At 33.8% G+C, this 23,013-nt stretch overlaps 2 protein-coding genes across 2 annotated transcripts; one reads left to right on the forward strand and one right to left on the reverse strand.

The window, feature by feature from the left end:
* Positions 1–930: 930 nt before the first annotated feature.
* On the forward strand, positions 931–11,168 carry LOC100252374 (acetylornithine deacetylase). Its single transcript, XM_059741068.1, has 11 exons — positions 931–934; positions 3,238–3,665; positions 4,256–4,500; positions 4,624–4,732; positions 6,919–7,057; positions 7,131–7,188; positions 7,266–7,283; positions 7,491–7,613; positions 7,743–7,896; positions 7,982–8,015; positions 10,892–11,168. The coding sequence occupies exons 1-11, from the start codon at positions 931–933 to the stop codon at positions 10,993–10,995; spliced, it is 1,416 nt and encodes a 471-aa protein (XP_059597051.1). The 3' UTR covers positions 10,996–11,168.
* Positions 11,169–11,372: 204 nt separating this feature from the next.
* Positions 11,373–15,123, reverse strand: LOC100247252 (uncharacterized). Its single transcript, XM_002280412.5, has 9 exons — positions 14,466–15,123; positions 13,464–13,615; positions 13,149–13,244; positions 12,997–13,059; positions 12,355–12,423; positions 12,176–12,278; positions 12,017–12,088; positions 11,783–11,871; positions 11,373–11,675 (listed from the first exon to the last, which is right to left on the reverse strand). The coding sequence occupies exons 1-9, from the start codon at positions 14,776–14,778 to the stop codon at positions 11,529–11,531; spliced, it is 1,104 nt and encodes a 367-aa protein (XP_002280448.1). The 5' UTR covers positions 14,779–15,123; the 3' UTR covers positions 11,373–11,528.
* Between the last annotated feature and the right edge of the window lie 7,890 nt (positions 15,124–23,013).

The following is a 23,013-nucleotide window of genomic DNA, read 5'->3' on the forward strand; positions in this document are numbered from 1 at the left end:
CCCCTGAAGCTATATATATATAAGCCTTCACACGAAGAAGAGGGATCCCCTGGTAACCTCCTAATACCTGGTAAAAGGCCAACTAATTTATATCTCTCTCTCTGACCATGGCTAACAAAACCATCGGATGGTGGGTCCGGACACCCTGTCCGGATGCCTTCTTGCAGGTATAACGACTGGATCAAGAACCTTTATGAGTTGAAATCACGTGTCCATCCATCTGGCAACTACGTGGATCATCAAAGACGCGAGGTATCAACAATATATACTATATATTGTTTCAAAGATAGGGAAGTCAAGAGTCCAACACTTCAAACGGTGTGCAAATCAAAGCTAAAATGAAGAAATTATGGTCATTTAAAGACAACTACACCAAGTTGAAGGGTCATTTCAAAATGATTTCAAAATTCAACTTATGAATTCGAAATCCAACTAATGAATTTGAAATCCACTTAGAAATGACACCAATTTTGAATTCACCCACTGCCACTTTGATGTTTCACCTTCTCTACCCCGGGAATTGCATTTAGGGCACCCCATTCGTCCTAAGTGGACCCCACACAACTAGAAATCACCATTTTATTATTTTTTTAATCATTTTTAGGAAATTATTTTGTAATAAGTGGCTAATGAGAGTGTGCCACATGTTAGGTTATTGATGATATTATATAAACTCTCTTAATTTTAGGTTTTAAGGATCTTAGATTTTTTTCCAAAGAGTTTGACATTGAAGATGGAAGAAGATGAGAACTTTGATTTGTTTTTATTTTTCTACTTTATTAAGTATATTGTTTTTAGTTTCTTTTTATTCAAATTATGGATTTTTACCCTATTATAGATTGTGAATGTGACATCATCCCCATGAGAGGTTAAGAGCCAACTTGGGGTTTGAAGCATGAAAACCTAAAGGTTAGGAAACTTATAAGGACAATGGGTAAATTATTATAACAATGAGATTAATTATTGGTTGGGTGATAATTTATCATTTTTTTTTATCCTATCCTTGTGAATTAGTTTATGGAATGATACAGCATGTTATTACCCAATACTAGTGATTCTTGGTAATTCTTGATCATTAGTTATCTTCGTCTTCTCTATCGTTATTTGCCCCAAAACAAAGCTATAAGGAGTAGGATGGTTAAAAAGCCAAATCTTAAACTAGTAATCAATTTCATTCATTTGATGGTTTTAAGTATTCCTTTTAAAAAAGAAAAATTAGGTTTCGGATGCAATTTTGAGTTATAGAACTCAACTTGATCGCAAGTGACCAAGGATCCCAAGACCCTAAGATCATATTACTTAAAAGACCCTTGTTTTCTCTAATTTTTATACCCTAGATTGGATTGTGGAAAACCCCAAACTTGAATCAATTGAATTTAAAATCAATATTCATTTTTTTTATTAATTTAATTTCTTTTACTTAGTTTCACATTATTCACATATTGTTTTTCACTTTAAGATTTAAACAAAAGCAATTCATTTATTCTAGTATTGACAATTTTCATAAGCCAGTCCTTGAGGACGATACCCGGAATACTACAAAAGCCGTAGTGACTCTTTCTCTAGTTTTTCTTTACTAGAGTTGCTACGTAAAAAGGCTAAGTATTTTGGTATAATAGAGAAGTTCGGTCATGAAACCACTAAATTTTTATACTTAATTAGAGATTGAAGCCTAGGGTCCCCATAGGGTATTCTAAGCACTTAATGGGGAATCTATTTTGACTTGTTTTTTGTATAACAACTTTCCAACCACTTTCTTATCCAAAGTGAGAAATCAAGAAAGAATTTTTCACCCCCATTTCTTTTCTATCTCTTAATCTTTCCACTTCATCTGCATTCTAAAATCACTTTCCCAAGGTTCAATACTTTGACTCACTGGATTTTTTTTAAAGCTACAACCATACTCCTATGATTGAAGAACCACCATTTTATTTATATAGATTTTGATATGATCACCTGCCTAAATTAATAGTGAGTGACTCAATCTATAGGAAATATATGACCAACTTAGGGTCTCATCTATAGGTTGAAGTTACTAAAGACCTCAACATTAACTCAATACTCTCTTATGCAACATAGTATATTGATGAAGTCGTGAATACTTGATAACCTACATTATGATTCACTATAAATCATATTCAATGTGTAATCATACATGTTAGTGCACTCAACATAGAAAACTCATGTTGATGATTAAGACAAGTTATCTCTCCAACTAGAATGTAGTACACTACAATCTCATATGTATTACCTAAATCTATAAACATATTATGAACAACTACTCATTAACTTGCAAACAATTCATGACTTAAATCTTCCGTGCAACTCTTAATACGCTTAAGTTATGTACAATACAAGTGATATATGTTTGAAATCTCATATAAGTAATGATGCAATCATAGATAGAAAAGTAGAATCTAAAATCAAAATATTTATATATTAATGAAATTTCATTTTGTTACATTATGTCATTGTTACGGGTTACATCCTAAAATATATTCGTGCAAAAGATGTTTATGTGAACTACTAATGAGTGGTGATGAAGACAACTAGCCTTCACAAGGATAAGAAGTCTTAAAGAAGATGAGCAAAGATCACTAGAGTGTAAAACATTCTTGGTCTCCTCACCATACTAACAATGTCATTAATGCTTTAGTATCTTATCCACAGTCATTTTATCTGTTGAATTTGTGGTGGTCACCACACTACTCCATCAAAGGGTGATATGTGTCAAGCTATCGGGGAAATGCATTTGTTAGATGCAAGCATTTATCATTCTATTACTTGAATGTCCACATCTTTCTATTACTCATACGTGCCTCGTTCTAGTGCCTAAATGTAGATCATTCGACTACTTAGATTTCTCATCTAAGTATGTTATTTTCTTATTATCCTCAGGTATTTTGCTTTTCATTACTCTTCTTCTTATTTTTCTTGCCTTGAACTTGTTTTTATTGTGAATCTTCCAATCCATTCTTTGAAGTCGAACTTTCAACTTTTACATTTAAATACATAATTTCTTGTTGCATTTTCTACTAAAATAAATTTAATTTATTTAATTATTATTTTTTTATATTATCTACCATGAATCTTTTCTTTATTAGCTACATAATTTCTAATTACATTTTCTATTAAAATAATTTAATTTAAAGAATATCTTTAAATAAAGATATTTACTATTTAAATAGTCTTTGGAATATCTTAATTTTGATGTAAATATATTTAATTTTAACACAGTAAAAAATTCCAACCCAAGTATAAGTGCAATAACTACCTCGGACTTCCATTCAACGGTTTCCAGAGTCTCGGCTTCTTTGTCTCTCGCTGACTCCCCATACCCATCAGAAATGGTGAAGGACACGGTGGGCGATCTCAACACTGACTCCTTCGTAAAGCTTCTCTCGAAGCTTATCGGAGAATCCGAATACGTCCAGAACAACCCGCCGGACCTTATACCTCAGGAAGACCGGATTGTGAGGCATGTCCTCGACGCACTTCTTCCCTACAGCACCCAAACCGGCGGCGGACCACTCATAGTCAACCACGTCACTTACTTTCCCGGCAGAGGAAACGTCATTGTTGAGTACCCCGGCACTGTGCCTGGGAAGATCTTGTCCTTTGTTGGAATGCACATGGATGTCGTCACGGCCAACCCTAACGATTGGGTCTGTTGCTTTTATCCCCTGTTTCTCTTTTCGATTTGGTTTCTGAAGTTAGGTTTTGGCGGTTTTGGATTCTTGATTTGTGTGTGTGTGTGTGTTTGGTTGGTGAGGAAATGGGGGAGGGGAAGGAGAACAGAGAGTGAGATTTTTGTTTAATGTTTTGTGTCCTAGTTTTGTTTTTGAGGTTGGAGGTTTTGATTTCTTTTATTTATTTTATATATATATTGCCTTTTTCTCGGCAACCAAACACAGGATTTCAGTTTCTGACGATTTTTTGTTTGTGGTTATAAATTTGGCATGTTTGTGAAATGGACGAGCTATGAATTAATAATAATTTGGAATTCATAGTAGGAAGTGTAATTTTAGCTTTTGAATGATGCTTATTGAAACATTGATCTTTATGGCCGGATAAAAACAATTTAATTCCCTTTTGAAAATCTCAAACTTAATACTTGTTAGGATAAAATTATTGGTATTTGTTTTTAATGTAGGAACCAGGATCTTGGATTTTCAATTACGTTCATGGGAATATGAATAATATGTGTGGGAAATGGTGATGATTTTTTTGAATTGCATAATGATTTCATTTGCAGGATTTTGATCCTTTCACACTGAGCATTGATGGGGATAAACTTCGTGGCCGTGGAACTACTGATTGTTTAGGGCATGTTGCACTTATAACTGAACTCATGAGAAGGCTAGGAGAGACCAAGCCAAAACTGAAGTCTACTGTGGTTGCTGTCTTCATAGCCAATGAAGAAAACTCGGCTATTTCAGGGGTTGGTGTGGATGCTCTGGTAAAAGATGGATTGCTGAATAAGCTAAAGGAAGGTCCTCTGTAAGTTATTTTATTTCCTGCCAAGGAAGAGAAATTAGAGACGGAACATTTCTTAAAATGACTGTTACAGTGAAGCTAAAAGGAGTTAGTTTCTTTGATGTGTTTTTTGTATTTTCAATGCAGGTATTGGATTGACACAGCAGATAAACAACCCTGCATTGGTACTGGGGGTATGATCCCATGGAAACTTAGAGTGACTGGGAAGCTTTTTCATAGCGGTCTACCACACAAGGTATTACATTTCAATCTATATTGTTTAGATTTGTTTTTATGAATTTGTCATAGGTCACATGGTTGCACCATTGCAATATCTGTTTTATAAGTGTTGAATTTCATTGTCAACCCCTGCAACCTTGTGGCTGGAGTGCCTTTGAAGTTAGTTTCAGTTCGTTCCACTTCTTCTATGTAATAGGATAATTTTTGAGAAGGTTGTTGCACTTGCTATTCAGCAGGGTACAGGACATACTTGACCCATTCCTGATAGCCCTTTTTTTTATAAAGGAGATATTAGATCTGTCAATGCCATGGCAATTTCTCATCTTTAGTTTTATTAGGCATGGAGTTCTTTGGTATTTGGGAAAATTTTATCAGCAAATTTCCCTTTTGGTATAAAGTTTTCTGTTTGGAATATTTTGAAAGGACATGAGAGAAACAGTTCTATAAGCTTTTCTCATCTTAGTGAGAGGAAGAGCAAGAGGGAAAGAGACCTTTCTCATCTCATCATGCAGAGAGAGAGAGAGAGATTTATCGCATTATTCCCTCTTTACTTTTCCTCCCAAGACTCTGTCAGTTTGTGTGCAAGATAGAGAGTTATTCATACTCAATAAATTCTATTTAATGAGTCGAAGCGGAGCTAAATGCAATGTGTTTTTCTGTTTGAAATATAGCAAACAGCATTCAGACATCTGATTCCCCTAAAATGATCCCCATGAGTAGCTTAGTGGATGTAGAATGATCCATTCAAGTAGCTCAGAGAAAAAGTTTTCTATAACTAGCCATGCACTTAGCTACTAAATCATTCAGTGCCAGAAAGCCCTTGTTCTTGGGCTGGTTTTAGTGAATGCCATTATAATGACATCCGATCAAATTACAAGAAGATTTGTATTATGAATTAATGTACCAGGAGAAGAGAAGTCTAAGGTAGAATCCTCCATTGACAAGATAAGAGAAAGCTAACTAATATGGTTTTTTGTGTGCAAAGTAGATTAAATCATTGGGGTGCTATGATACCAGGCAATGGTGCTATAGGAAGAATGCCAAAAGGGATGTGTCAACAGTAAGGAAAGATATAATGACCTGTGATCAGACAGAATTATGACTCCTAATATGTAATAATGGATAACTGGATATGTTGCTAATCCAAATAACTGGGTTAATATTGAGGTTACTTGATTTGGATGCTTATGAGTTGTTAATTTGAAGTTGTGGCCACCTTGTTCTGCGATTGGTCTATTACAGAAGTATCATATACAAGAAATTCGAGAAGTTACTCTCTTAGTTTTCAACTGGCAAAATATAATGTCCTTTTCCTATTTTTCCAAATCATGTGTCCCGAGTTTTTTTTTTTTTTTTTTGTCATTTGCAAAATAGATAGAAAAATATGCTTACACATTTGAGCACATATATATTGCAAGAAATCTGACATTCATAAACATCATTATGATTTACTAGAAGTTCCAAGTTCTCCTAAAATCCTATATCAAAAGGTCCATGTTCCCGCAAATTTCCACCAATTTACAAACAGGAAGAAAGTGAACCTATATGTATGTATATATTTATGTATGTTCACAAAATACTAGAACAACTCCACGTTCCAGCAAGGTCTCCACCAATTTACAAACAAGAAGAAAGTGAATTTGTGTTTATGTATGTATGTATATATGTATATATTCTGTGTTTCATAAAATACTATGTCAAAAGCTCCATGTTCCAGCCAGTTTTCCACCAATTTTCAAATCATTCCAAACCTTTATCTCATGGGTCTCTCTTACATGTAGAAACGGGTGGAAAATTTGGAAACAAATTTTTAGCTTTGTTGAGAGAGAAATTTGAGATCTTTTATAAGGTGAATGATAGCTCTAAAACCTCGATCTCGAAAAAAAGAATCTAAACGGAGAAGAAAGGAATTCTTTAAATTCTTCTGGTCTTGAAAAAACAGTCAGTTGACTGGGTCGACCTAACTGTATTGCATGACAAGTGCTTTCACAGGATATTTCTGACACATGATACATATCATGACAAGTATCATACCTTTTTAAGAAAATGGTTATACTGATATACAAATGACAATCTCCAGCATGGGTATCTGAATAATTTACAAAACTTGGACCCTATAGTGTTCAATTTAGAAGTACAAACTGATATAATCCGTTCAATTTTTCTTGTATGCTTATGAAGACTCTTGTTGAATATCTGCAGGCTATAAATCCATTGGAGCTAGCCATGGATGCAGTTAAAGAAATCCAGCTGCGTTTCTATAGAGATTTCCCTCCCCATCCAAAGGAGCAAATCTATGGGTTTGCGACACCATCAACCATGAAGCCAACTCAATGGCATTGTTAGTTTTGGGCCTGTGAGAATTTCTTTTGTAAAATACCCTTTTCTTGATCATTCCTATCTTCTTATCACAGATCCAGGAGGCGGGATCAATCAAATTCCAGCTGAGTGTACGATTTCAGGAGATGTCAGGTTTCTAATCTTCCAGAAACTATTCATTGAAGCCATTGATATAAAATGATGTCTCATTTTGCCCTTTATTTTTTCAGGTTAACTCCGTTTTACAAGTAAGAAACCTACTTCCTGTTAGTCTCAAATTTAATCAGTTTCTAGGACGCTAACTTCTTGAACTTGTGATTTGGTCTACCTTTTTCTTTTTTTCATGTTTCTTTTTCTGGGAATTTTTAGCTCTTTTTCTTACTGGGAAGAAATTGACAAACATGCACACAGAGCTTTGAATTTTTATTTTTATTTTCTCATATAATCTGTTACAGTGTGATAGATGTAATGAAGAAGTTACAAGAATATGTAGACGACATAAATAACCACATCGAGAGGCTAGAATCACGGGGCCCAGTTTCGAAATATGTCCTACCAGATGAAGACCTAAGGGGAAGGTGTGCTTTCTTTTTCTTTTATATGAATTGAAGAAATATGCTGAATCTCACCTTAAAACTGTCTCTCTGATTTTCATCTATTTACGTACTCTTTTGATAAAAAGTAGTTATTGGGGCTTCTTTCCACAGCCTTACAATAAGTTTTGATGAGGCAATGTCTGGAGTTGCTTGTGATCTTAAATCTCATGGCTTCCATGTACTATCGAAGGCAACTGAGGAGGTGGTTGGGTATGTGAAGCCTTACTCAATCACTGGTAGTTTGCCGCTCATTCGTGAACTGCAGGTGATCTCTCTCTCTTTCTCTCTCTTCAATGGCCTTTTTGGATTTGATATTCCTTTAGTTATTCCTCCTCTTGTTTTTGTGGTAGGATGAAGGCTTTGATGTTCAAACCTCAGGCTATGGTAAAGTACTCTTGCTCTTTACTGCAAATATTTTGGGTTTTTCTATTGGAAATTATTATAGAACCTCAAGGATAATTTAGTGAAGCACAACCATATGGATGAATTTTGCTAGAGATTATATTAGTTTACTAGTGCATATAAGAGAGGCAGTATTTTTTTTGTATCTCCATTAGTGAATAATAGCAGCCTAGGATACTCTCGTCCGTAGTCAATATTATTACTATTGTTTTTTGAAAATGAATGAGGGGAACTGTCTAATGAATTGGGAAGCTATTAAGCAAACGAGAATAATTATAAAATTAATTTATTTGACCCAACCTGGGAATTATTTTTCATGTTGAAGAGAGTCAAACTTGATATATCCACATCAAGTATAAAGACACTTAACTTTCCAAATGACACAAACAGGAAGTGGACTTTATTTATTCTAAAGGAAGTATATGATAGGGGTGACATGGAAGAAATTAACAAGCTGGATTTGTAGCCAGTTGATTTCCTGTTAATCAAATTTTGAAACGTTGCTGTAAACAAAGTTGGTTGTTCACCAGGAAGTTACAATAAAACTTGTTGGAAAATTGATATATTTAACTAGACTTAACCAGACAAAATCATTCACACTGTTTAGATTAGAAGTCAGTTCATAGTATCTATCTTGGCACGAAGTGACTATATGATATTGAGGTTGTTAGAAGGTAAAATTCACTCCTAGTTTAAAGTTCTTTTGTCCATATCTTCCAACCAGTTGGAAGTTACTGGTCCTTTGTGCACAGTAGGACAATCAATAAGAGTGATGGTCAGATAGTCAACTTGTTTACAGTATGTTTCAGTGTGGCAACATGGAGCAGCAAGAGGCATAATGTGGTGGCAAAGGCCACTTTTAAAGCATGGAGTTATTTACCCATGGTTAATACTAGTGAAAACTTATGGATTACCTGGGTTTTTCTTTTTTTGTCAGGGTTTCTTTGAGTCTTTTCTAGAATTTAAAGTCTCTCTTTGTTGGAAATTTCCTGCTTTAAGAACTAATTCTGTTCAAAGTTTTTATGTTCTAAGAGTTTTTACTTGAATTAGGAGTGTTTTCTTGGGTTGGGAACCCGCACATTTGGAGCATTTAGGAACTTTCAATTTGAAAGCAATTTGAGTCCTATATGATTTCTAATGCTTGGTCCTGTTTTTAGAAGAGTTTTGCTTCCCTAAAGTGCTTTTGAGTGTGTGGATAAGGTTCCATGTACCAAAACAAAATTACAATTTGATTAATTGAAGTTTAAAAGCTTTGTTACATCCATACTGACTTTTGTTCTACTATGGAGGATGTTCATTGTGTTCAATGAGGAAAACAGTGGCTAGTGTTTTAGTGTTCTAGGATGAGAAGATAGATTAGGTTTATGGAAGGTTTTTCAGAAAAAGAGAATGTTATTTATCATATGACCTGTGTCTCTGTGGGTGATGGATTTAGTGCTAAATTTTGGTCAAACATTTGGTGGTGGTCAAACATACCGGTGATGGATTTAGTGCTAAAGTTTCTGAAACTTTTTTCCTCTCTTAAAATACTATGGTTGAACATTCTAATCTGGAAGGGACTTGGGGTAATTGCGATCTAAGGTTGATCAAAAGGTTCATGATTGGAATTGAAATTGGTAGAATCATTCCTATCTTGTATTCAGGAAGCTGTTGTGCCTGTAGATAAGGAGGATAACATTTTGTGAAATTTATCAAAAGATGGATGCTTTTCAGTGAAATGCATTGGTTTGTTTGTTCATTTTGGAAGTGGTTTGGAAGAATATCCTCACTTTGAACAAGCTCGGAAAGGGGAAGAGTGAACTAAGAATAGCAAATTGGTGTTGTTTGTGCTAGCAGGATGGGGAATCTGACCAAACATTTGATTATCCATTATGGGATGGCTTGGAGTTTATTGTGTATTTTGGTTTTTGTCTTGGTATCTTCTTGGGTGCTACCAAAATCAATTAAGAAAGCTTTGGTTAGTTGGCAAGGAAAGTCTACAGGGGGGGAGGAGCCATGGAATAAGGCTCTCTGCCTATTTGGTGTTTCTGTGGAATGTTCAAACTGGAATAACTTGTTAGAGCAAACAGAGTTGCTACTATAAATGTTTCTTTGAATTCTTTGCTTGAGCGTTTAGTGAGATCAGTTAGAAATGTAATGCTGTTGTTTTTAGAGTTCACTGATGCTTTGGGATGTCTTTAAGATGGAGGGAATCCCTTTTGTTTCATTTTCTGTCTCTTGAGTGATCGTCGCTTATATCCTGTGTACCTTGGCAGTGTCCCCTTTAGGGGCTTAATAGTTTTTGTTTTATAGGCTTTAGGCCCATAATAGTTTAATTTTTATTGACCTATAAAATAATTACTGTCTTTTTTCAATTCCTTAGCAACATTCATAACGGAATACAATCAATAATTTTAAAAAGAAATAAAGGGCAAACCTACAAGAAACCAATAACAAGTTTTAATGGCATCCTAAATGGAGTCATATCCAAAGAACTGTCATTTTAAATGGGTTCTAGGGTTTTAAAAGCCACACAGATCCTAATATGTGCCACTTTGATGCTCAAGGAATTTCTGCCTGATTCCACAGCATAGCATTTCCAGCAGCAATATTGCCTCTTTCAGTTTATAATTTCTGCCTGAACTCCTCATTCCCTATTTTAAAAAAGTGAACAAAGTTGGAGAAAGGGTTAAGGAAAATCTTATTTAGCTCAGATATTTTCTTTTATTTTCCTCTGGTTGTGCTTTCCTTTCCCCTCCCTCTCTTAATTTCCTGGATCCAAATGGAACCTAAACAAGATGTTTTACCTTTGAATGGAGTTTTCAGGAAAGTAAACAAAGCATGCTTTTGTTGATCTGACGGTGTTCCTTGCTTGGCAGGTTTAATGGCGACATACCATGCCAAGAATGAATACTGCCTTCTTTCTGATATGTGCCAAGGCTACCAAGTGTTTGTCAGCATCATTTCCCAGTTGGAAGATTGACACTGCTGACTGCTAAATCATACCAGCAAACATAAAATATGCAAATGCTCACGTTTCTTCTCTAATCCTCTCAGTATTAAAGGGATTGTATAAGTTTTCAAAGCCAGTTACTTGTTTTACATGCAGGGCTTACGTTTCTTGATTTGATATTGACTGCCTTTAGTTTTGTTTTCCTTCCCCTTCTCTATGTTTTCAGACAATCTCATGCTCAACATACTAAGATTCTGCAATAGATTGTGCCCTACATCAGTTGCAGTTTGTCTGACTAATTTCTTTTTGCAGGCCGAGTAGAAACTGTCTTGGTTAATAGAAATTAGAATATGAGAGAATAGTTTATCGGTAAAAATAAAAAATAAAATAAATAAACAAATAAGCCATGAATGCAATCCCCTTAGTATTATGAAATTTTGTATATATTGTTTGTATACAATTATTCCTACGTTCTACTTCCTCTGAGATTCGTCCAAGACACAACAGGCTCTGCTACATAATATACAAATCTGATCCAAACCCAGCTACCCCTTTACACATGTTCATGATTTATTTTTTACTTCTGTCTTAAGCTGCTGGACCCTCTGGCGCAGTCTTCTGCGGTGGTCGTGAATCTTCCAAAGGCCGTGTCCCAGTATAACAGTGGAGTATATACCGTGTGTGATGATGGGAGCAAGAATATTATTTGTCTGACATTTGCATCAGAAAAATTACAGCAAAATTTATCAGGTTTCGATCTCTGACGTTAAGCCAGCAGTTAGTTTAATAATCACAAAGAGTAGGTAACCAGGGTTACCTGGATCCATTCAAACCCAAGATAAAGGGCTAGGAGTCCTTCCAGAAGTGGAGAGTAGATCTTTTTCATTTGCCTTCTTTCATACCAGGCTGCACAATGTTCAACAGAAATAGACAAGGGTGAAGGACCCATGGTATTCACTATTCATTTATCAAAAATATCCACCACCCCAAAAACATAAGTAACACCATGAAGCTATTCACAGATTAATAAGTCGAGGAACAAGGATTAAACCTGCAAAGAGCTTTTTTAGATCCGCACGACCGGAGCGAGATTGCAAAACTGGTGCAACCACATAAGTAGGATCTGATGTGGAAAAAGAAACTTGTAAATCAAAGTGTAGGAAATGAAATGATTAGGTACATTGTTTAAAAGAGGTTTGATATAATCAACCTTTTGGAGAGGCAGCCACATAATAGAGGGAACCAGTAAGAGCAGCTGTGATTACAGCTGCAAACGCCTGGGCAAATGGCACAAATGGAGGCAGCACTCCAGTCTACAATTTGAAGAATTCACAGTAAGATATAAATTCAGTTGTCATGACAGTCCGAAACCAAGGAAGGAGCTCTTACCAGAGATGTCATCCCTCGAGCATCGGTCACAAAATTGGTGCCCCTTAGAAATATATCAGCCAATGCTCCCTACAACAAATATCACAATTTCTCATATCACTAGTAGCATCAAAGAATACATCTTGCTTGAGAACACAAAAAGGAAAGAGAACAAATGGCTGCCTAACAGAACATTATTGGATCAGAACATTATTTTCTCATTCAAACTAGTATAATACAGCACTCCTTTTCAGGTTTAAAACATATGAAAAACCTTTTTGGCTGATGAATGAACTAAACAACATTTTACAAGGCCTGTAGAACAGACAAAGCCAAAAAAGATCTGAGACTCCAAGCAGAACAGCTCCTATAAATCCAAAAATAAAAAATAAAATAAAACCAACGTGGGGAATGCTTTTAAGGAGACACATGGTGGCGGATATTATTGTCAATACATCTTTTCAAGTTACATTATTTTATATTATTATTACTTAGACTTTAGTAGAATAATTTCAGTAAAGCACCCAAGCCTCAATGAACAAGAAAGTCAGCTTGACATTTCTCACTAGCCTATGATTTTGGAAGATGATATCTTGTAATCCACACAAAAACAACCTTGACATTTCATACAAAAAGATTGAATAACACTTCTCCAAGCCTAACCTGAATAGCAGCTCGGTAGAAAAGCTCCTCCCCCACTGAACTAGCAGCAACCATGAGTATGAACTGTAGCATATTATTGAAAAAATTGTTGGTTTCTTTTTCCAAATGTAAATGAAAAAGGGTATCCTACCAATATAAAATTTAAAACAAACCTGCCAAGGTGACATCCCATAGAAGAAACTCCGTATTTCCTCATCCTCTACATCCCTGATGGCCCGAGCATGGGGTGATAACTTCACAACTTCATCCTGTAACCATATCAATTTGTTTAGATTAGCCATGAATTAAGAAAAAGCAAAAACAAATTGAGAAAAAATGGAAAGAATATCCAAAATCTCACAATGACAACAGTTGTCATTGTTGTCATTATGAATTTTTCCAGCCAGAAAACATAAAAAAGAAACCAATATAAACTCAAATAAACAAATTTGAGAATGTTCCAAATTTGTTAAAGCTGATTAACATACATCGAGTATGAAGAGAAGGGCCATGATTGGTGGCGCTGCATATCCAAGACCCTCTAGAATCGCATCTAAAGATGGATTGAAACCTCCCATGCTATCGATTCCAGTCATTGAGCATATGAATCTTCCCGCTAAAGCCATTGCACCATATATACCTAAAAATTTTCCCAAATGAAAAGTGGGTGGAAGAACCATCAGAGACTTTAAAATTAAACTTGCATTTCATTAAAACACTCCTCTCCCTTCACTATAAAAGAAAAGAAAAGAAAAGAAAATAATCAACTATACGTTATATGAGCCACAGTTTACATATTCTTGTTAAAAGCTATAAATTCTAAAAGCTTTATCCTAAAGCTTTTCTCACCCACGACCAAGAGAGCTTTTAGGTCTCGAAAGCTTAAGACTGTGCCAAACAGGGCCTAAGAAAATTTTGCAAATAGAATCCTAGAGAAATGAGCAGTTGGAAAAACATGAAATAATTTGTGCCACAAAGAACATTGGGGTCCACAAAATATTGTGTATAATCTCTAGCAAGGATTTTAACAGTATAGCCTGAGCATAGAAACACTATCAACAAGCAATTTTTCAAGGATTGTTGTTTCTGAAAATACCCAAACAAGAATTATATCCAACAAATAAATAAATAAATAAATTATCACAGTTCCATGAAGATATTGCTTGACTAATACAACTACTATCTAAAATTTCAATAGCACTTTTCTTGTTTTCCAAGCAAAAGAAGGACAAAAGGAAAAAACAAATTTCTACTTGTGACTTGAATAATGCTATTTTCCCCTATTTTCGACTGTTAGAGCCAAGAAAATCATTTTTTAAGATTTTTCTCTTCTTTTTTTTTTTTTTCTTTCTTCGCTGCTTTCCTTAACCAAACGTGTTAAAGCACCAAATGTTTCCATTCCAAAAGGCAAAAGAATTCCCTTTTGGACAATAAACTTTTGCGTACATAATCTATTCCATTCCGAATCAGAAAAGAAAAAAGAGCAATACCGATTCCATAGCTGAGCCTCACAACGGCTCCGATCTTCTCCCAAACGGGGAACTCAGTGTCATTGAAGCTCCGATTCAATGTGGTCACCTCCATGGCCGGGCTCGTGAACCCTCCGCCACGCTCTCCCTCTCTCCCTCCATCGATCCCTTCCCTGCTCCGCTCCGCCGAAGCCCTAACGAAGCCTCCAAAACACCGCTTCGACTCATTCCTCTTCTTCGTGGCCGGTAAAACACAGAACCCTGCTCCCCCGGAAGAGGAGCAAAACGATGTCGTCGGAGGATGTGGGGTCCGAGATATGAGCGGAATCTCCATCAACCGAAGTTTCGAACGAAGTGAAGTTCGTGTTCGTGGAGGAGCATTGCTGAGCGTGAGGATTCAGAGTTGTGAGGAAGACGAGGGATCTGGACCATTTGTTTATTTGACTGAATGGACCTGGAAAAGTAGTTGACGTTGTTGTGGCCGTAGGATCTGTGATAGGGGTTGAGCCGACGGTGAGAAAATGAGAATGGTGGAAGAACTGGGGCCTACTGGGCCCACATCTTTTGTGATGTACCTGTTTCGGATGCTTGTTAACATGGCGTGCATTCGAAAGAAAATCTGAGCGGCCAAGGGGACGGAACCACGTGGAATAAGATAATGCACAAACAGTATGAAAGTACATTGGTTATGAAAAGCTAGGCTCCCTACTTGCATCGCCAAAAACGCATCAGGAAGTGAGACAAATGCATGGGACTCTCTTGTGGTACCGGGTTTGAAATGTCTATCCTGCCCTTTTTTTTTTATCTTTTTTTCCCACTCCAACCATCCTATCCCTTGCCACCTATGGTCAATTTTTTCTCTTCCTCTACATTTCTTTTAATATACTTATTTATTCTCCCATAAAACTTTTTTTAATTTTAATTTTTTTCACTCTAATCTCTTTATATTTATTTTTTTAATTATTATTTCTATGTATTAAAATTAATGATAATATATAATAAATAATTAATACAACAAATTGAATAAAAACATAAATATATAATAGACAAAAATAAAATATTATCCCATAAATAATATAATTGATGATTTAAAATATTAATTATAATAATGCATTTGAAAAATTAAGGTTTAAATTTAAAAATTATATTTTATTATAGAGGTTTATGACATAAGATTTTTTTTATTAATATTAAATAAAATATTTATTTACTTTATAAATGTAAAAGTAAAAATATATTTGTAATACTATTTTATTATTTTTATTTTTATTTAAAATTTATCATATCAAAATCACAATAAGTGATGATACTTTTATCTTTTTTTATGATTTTAACTTGATTGTGGATCTTACTTTTTGTTTTAATAAAATCTTCAATTTTTTAATTAAAATAAAATATAAAAGAAAATATTTTTTTCATAAAAAAAATATGGTATTTAACCTTTTATATTGACTTCATAAAAAATAGATAAATCCTTAAGAAAAATATGTATATTTATTCCTAGACGAATCGAGACTTCTATCTCATTTATCATGGTCTATAAATTCATTTAAGAACCTTCAATAAGTAATTAAAGGTCATCTCCTTAGGTACATCCTTAACAAAAATAGATATATCAAAACCGAGACCCCTATCTTCCTTCATATAGTCCATATATTCCTTTAGAGGCCCTCAAGAAGGGATTGGAAGTCGTTCCCTACCCCGAAACGGACTATGGAATCTTATATACATCCTTAAGAAAATTTAGTACATTCAATCCTTAACTTCAATTTTTAATTAAAATAAAATATATATTTTAAAAAAAAATTATATTTAACATTTGATATTAATTTCATAAAAAAAAAAAATATAGGTACATCCTTAAGAGAAAAATAATATACATATGTCAAGATCCCTATCTCCATTATTATGGTTTATATATTTCTTTGGAAACCCTCAATAAGTGTTCAGATATCCTTTCTCTAGGTACATCCTTAACAAAAATAGGTACATCCATTCTTAGGGAAATCAAGACCTTTATCTCCCTTTTTATATTCCATATATTCCTTTGGGGACTCTCGAGAAGGGATTGCAGGTCATTCCCTACCCTAGAACGAACTATGAAACCTTAGATACATCCTTAAAAAAATTTAATACATTCAATTCTCAGGCTACTAGAACCCCTATTTCCCTTCCCATGATCTGTTTGTTCCTTTGGGGACCCTTGAAAATGATTGGAAGTCGTTCCCCACCCTGGAACGGATATTAGAACCTTTGGTACATAAATAAAAAAACTTGGTACATCCAATCCGTTTATTCCTTTAAGGACCATTGGAAAGTGATTAAAGGTCATTCCTCACCTCGGAACAGACTTTGGAACCCTTGATACATCTTTTACAAAATTTAGTACATCTTTAACAAAATTTGGTACATCCTTAAAAAAAAATTGGTACATCTAATCCTTGAACTACTAGAACCCTTATCTTATTACCCATAGTTTGTTTATTCCTTTAGGGGTCTTTGGGAAGTGATTAGAGGTTGTTCCCTATCCTAGAACGGACTACGGAACTCTAGGTACATCATTTACAAAATTTGATACATTCTTAAGAAAATTGATACATCCAATTTTCAAGCTATCGAGACCCTTATATTATTATCTATGGTCTCTTTGTTCATTTGGGAACTCATAGGAAAGTTATTGGAGGTTGTTCTCCACCCAGAACAAACTTTGAAACCCTTGATACATCCTTAACAAAATTTGGTACATCCAATTCTTTTACTACCAATACCCTTATTTTAGTACCCATGGTCTATTTGTTCCTTTAAAGACCCTCAAGAAGTTATTGGAAGTCATTCCCCACCCCAAAATAGAATTCAAAACCCTAGGTACATCCTTTACAAAATTTGGTATATCCTTAACAAAATTTGGCACATCCTTAACAAAATTTGATACATCCAATCTCAGGCCACCAGGACCCCTATATTATTATCCATGACTCATTTGTTCCTTTAGGAACCCATAGGGAAGTGATTGGAAGTTGTTCCCCACCTGAAATGAACTTTGGAACCCGTGGTACATACTTAACAAAATTTAATACATCCTTAATAAATTTTGGTACATCTAATTCTCGAGCTATCAGTACCCCTATCGTATTACCCATGGTCTGATTGTTCCTTTAAGGGCCCTTGGGAAGTGATTGGAGGTTATTCTAAACCCCACCCTAGAACGAACTTCAGAACCTTAGGTACACCCTTATGAGGAATGGATGTACATCCCTAATTTTACTTTTTTTTTATACATACATACATACATATATATATATATATATATATATATATATATATATATATATATATCAAGAAATTACATATGTTCATAAATATTTCCAATAATACATATATTCCTTATAAAAATACTTACATCATTTACAAAAATAAGTATAAATTATTTTATTCCCTGTCAAAACTAATTACTTATAATAATTGTCATGAGCATACCTATACTCATCGTATATTAATGTCTCGCTTAGATTATGAGCTATCCAAGTCAATTTCATTAACACTTTATGGTATGATATTAATGTGCTAAATATTGAAATGTATTGTCTATACCAAACATCACGCAATGCACTTACTTTTGATTATTTATTTTTTGGATACTTGTTTGATATGTGATATAAGTCCAGGCTCCACCTTTGAATACATGGGCTAACCATTATTTTCCTCACTATCCACATTCTAAGGTTACAATGTCCATGTTCAAAGGCCTACCTATTAAATTAATAGATCATCCTTCGTTTTGCCTACTACCCACATAAAACAAAACCTATTTTTAAAACATGATGGGACTGCCTATAAACTAAAGGGTCAACCCTTATTTTAGCTACTGACCACTTCAAACAAAACTAATATTATGATGAAGGGTCATAAGCCAAAAAGAGTCAACCCCTATATGAAAAGGTTGGTCACTATTATGCCTATTAGTTAAGAATCTGTTTTTTTTTTAGGCTCACTTTTACATATAAGGGTCGACCTCTTTCTTCCATAATGCCCACAGAAATTCACCCCTCCTTATTACAACTATATTCCTTCCTTTTTCAATTCAATTATAGTCCATTTGAAATTGACAAATATTTTGAAGAAAACCATTCAAATGATTCACAGTATAATACCATCAAATGTGACGATAATCTCATTTATTATTCATTTTCATCTAGTCATGAATAAACACAATCTATTTTCCTTTATGAATATGAAATATGACTCAACCACCTCATTTGGATCAACAACATCAAACCATTATAAAACCATATAAATATAATCTAGGACTGCATTAACTATCAATCTAAATTGTATAAGACTTATGGTTTTATACTTCATGAAGTTAATGAATGTCTTCAATATATTTCCTTATTTCAATTCAATTTTGTATACAATGAGGACAACTACACATACCACAATTCTTTGATACTTGATACTTCACAAATAATTGGTTCAAAAAATTAGCCACCACAAATAAAGTTTGTTAAAAGAATCATATACTTTACATTCATTGGGGTGTGCAAAAAACCAACATTTGAATCATAATTACTTCAATCACTTAACTTATGTATTCTATATGAACATTTTCAAATAAATAATACATACATTGTGACTTGCTTATGGTTCGAATTCATATAATATAGTATCAACTAATATAGCTTTATAAACTTGCTTGAACTCATCCCTTTGTGTGAATTTATGACAACATTACTTGTTTTATCCATTGAAATATAAAGTATAATTGCTAACGATTGTACATTTGAAGTTGTTCACCTCTTTTGTCCTAAGCAATGTAGTCCAAATTTAAATAAGACAATCAACAGCTAAAAAGAAAACATTCAACTCAAAGGTAAAAATAAATAAATAAATATACATTACCATATGCCAATTTATTTCAAGTTTTCTTAAGGATGTACCTAGGGTTCCAAAATCTGTTTCGAGGTAGGGAACAACCTCTAATCACTTCTCGATGGTTCCCAAATGAACAAATGGACCATGTGAATAGAGTTCTGGTAGCTTGAAGATTGGATGTTCCAAATTCTCTTAAGGATATACTTAAAGTCCCAAAGTCCATTCTGAAGGCAGAGAACGACCTCCAATCACTTCCTATGGAGTCCCTAAAATAACAAATAGACAATGGGAAGGAAGATAGAAGTCACGGTAGCTCAAGAATTGGATGTACCAAATTTACAAAATTTTATTAAGGACTTACTTAGGGTTTCAAAGTCCATTCTAGAGGTGAGGAACGACCACCAATCACTTCTTGATGGTCCTTAAATGAATAATGAACCATGAAAAGGGAGATAAGGGTCCCAACAGCCCGAGAATTGGATGTACCAAATTTTCTTAAGGATGTACTTAGGGTTCTAAAGTTCGTTTCGAGATGAGGAACGACCTTCAATCACTTCTCGAGGGTCCCCAAATGAACAAGTGGACCATGGGAAAAGAGATAAGGGTTATAGTAACCCGAGGATTAGATGTACCAAATTTTCTTAAGAATGTGCCTAGAGTTCCAAAGTCCATTTTGGAGTAGGGAATGACCTCCAATCACTTCCCGATGGTCACTAAAAGAACAAAAGGACCATAAGAAGTGAGATAGGGGTCTCAGTAGCCCAATGATTAGATGTACCAAGTTTTCTTAAGGATGTATCAATTTTTTTTAAGAATATACTAAATTTTCTTAAGGATGTATTTAGGGTTCCAAAGTCAATTCGAGGTGGGGAATGACCTCTAATCACTACCCAAGGTCCCTAAATGAACAAATGGACCATGGGAAAGGAGATAGGAATCTTAGTAGCCTAAGGATTTGATGTACCAAATTTTCTTAAAAATGTACCTAGAGTTTCAAAGTTTGTTCCGAGGGCAAGAAACAACCTCCAATCATTGCCCGAGAGTCCCCAAAGGAACAAATGGACCACAAAAACGAAAATAAGGGTCTTGATAGCCCAATTATTGAATGTACCAAATTTTCTTGAGGATGTACATAAAACTTCAAAGTCTATTTTGGGGTGAGGAATGACATCTAATCACACTACCTGAGGGTCCTCAAATAATAATATGGACCATAGGAAGATAGATAGGGGTCCCGCTAACCTGAGGATTGAATGTACCAAATTTCCTTAAGGATGTCCCTAGGGTTCCAAAGTCCGTTTTGGGATAGGGAACAACCTCCAATCACTTCCCAAAGTTCCCTAAAGGAATAAACGGACCATGGGTAATAAGATAGAGGTCTCGACAACTCAAGGATTGCATGTACCAATTTTTTTTAAAGATGCACCAAATTTGTTAAGGATTTCAACTCAACACCTTTTGAGACCATGAACTAATATCTATAATCTAACAAGGTAGTAGATGTCAACCTCTTAGGATTATCTCTTTAATCCTTCAATCTTAGATACACTTACATAATGATCAACTGATATACTTTTATCCATAAAGGACATATGTCAAATTTCATTAAAGGAATTATTATAGTTATGGGTTTTATAAATGCTTAAGATCACCTAAGAGGATATATTGTCTCAAACCTATGAGATGTCATGATGCCTCTATGGAGAATATCTATTACTACTTGCTTAAATTACTAATCACTCAATCCATGGAAGATATATGATCACGTTAGGATTTCACTCATAGGTCAAAGTCACTGATAAATACAATACTCTCTCAAGTTGAGAACTCATGCGATGTAGAAGCTTAGAGAAGTTATGACAAATTGATAATCTAGTCATGACTCTTTGTAGGTCTTATTCAATATGTGACTATATACACTCATCATAGGAAAACCATCTCGATGACCAAGACAAATAACATCTATCACTTTAGAAATAGTGCATTACAATTTTTAATGGATTACCAAAGTTCATGAACTAGTCGTGAACAACTTATCACCTTGTAAGGAACTTTTGACTTGAATCTTTTATGCAATTCTTAAGACACTCAAGTCATATACAATAAAAGTAATATAGACATAAATATTCATCTATATAAGATAAACAATGCAAACAAGATAGAAAATAATCGATATAAATCAAATTGTTACATCATATCACTATTTTTATGGATTTTATCCTTAAATCTTTGTTTTTTATTTAGCCTAAAGATTAAAAAAAAAATTTATGGATTCTTTAATTAGATCGACAATTATTAATTAATTTAAGAACTCCAATCACATAAGTGCACAAGCAATTGCTTTGGAAAACAACCCACAAAGCCTCTTAGAGACTTCATAAATATAAAAACCATGAAGTTAGAAACCATAGAGCTAAAACTCACTAATTATAAAGAAATAGATACATAGGTTTATGTGGTAATTGCTACTCCCTGAGATTTATAGTGTCAGTACCTACACCTACTTTTATATCTATGATGTAGCATCTCCTTACTCCTTAATGGACTCTTCAACACCGTGAGGGGATGTGATTTTTTACCATGAACAATGTTGAAATGCTTTGAGAGAATTGAGTTCACCACAAAGAATGATAACATAAAGCTTAGGCACATCATTAGCAAAATTACTCAATATATACAAGATAAACCCTAGTGGACTTGGAGTCAAAATAGAAATCAAAATTTACCAAAATTAAAATTAAGATCTTTCAGCAATTTTGGAAACTGAGAGAAACCGGTTTATTTTGTCTTTAGCACTTGAGCACCTTTTAAGGATGTTGGAGCACTAGGATTGCTTAAGTAACCCTTGAGGGCTCACTTGAGCGCTCGAATTAAAATTTCTTATTTTTGCAATTTTTAAATACCTATATATATATATATATATATATATGTTTTCAAAACACTTAGAGGTTGTTTGAATACTTTTTTTATTTTCTATTTTTAAAGATATAAAATAATGGTAACTTCTACATAAAATGCAAAAACTCTTATACAAAAAATATATACTCATATTATATCCTTAAAAGTTATTTTTAAAATTTTTTAAATTTGAGATAGTAAAAAAAATTTAACCTTAATTTTTTAAACTATTTTTAAAAGTCATATCTTATGTCCTTAAAAAATACTATTAAAATTTAAAAAAATTGAGGTATTAAATTTTTTTAATGTCTCAATTTTTTATACTCATTATCTTTTTGGATAAAAGTTCTTACATTTTATATAAAAGTTATTGTCAATTTTTGTTATTAAAAACAAAGAACAAAAAATGTATTGAAACAAGCTCTTATATTTTTTTATTTCTATATAAGTCCATTTTATACTTTTTATGCCATTATTCTTAACTCAATCACACTTATATGTTTGATCTTGGGTTAATTTTAGAAGAATCTTGAGCCTTCAAATAATGTAAATCATAAGAAAATACGCAAAATCCTAAACCAAGATGAGTAGAACAACATTATCACCTGAATCTAAAGATGGTAATTCACTTATAATAATTCATTTATATGTTATGATATCAAAAGACAATGAGATTTGTTAGAAAGTTTGAGAGAGACAAAAATGGTGAGGAAAAAAAAAAAGGAAAGAAAAATAAAATAAAATACAAACTTAAATTTAGTAAAAGATTTCACGTATTTTTATTAATTTATTTTCCTTC

This window comes from Vitis vinifera, chromosome 2 (genome assembly GCF_030704535.1).
Source record: "Vitis vinifera cultivar Pinot Noir 40024 chromosome 2, ASM3070453v1".
Taxonomy (NCBI): domain Eukaryota; kingdom Viridiplantae; phylum Streptophyta; class Magnoliopsida; order Vitales; family Vitaceae; genus Vitis; species Vitis vinifera.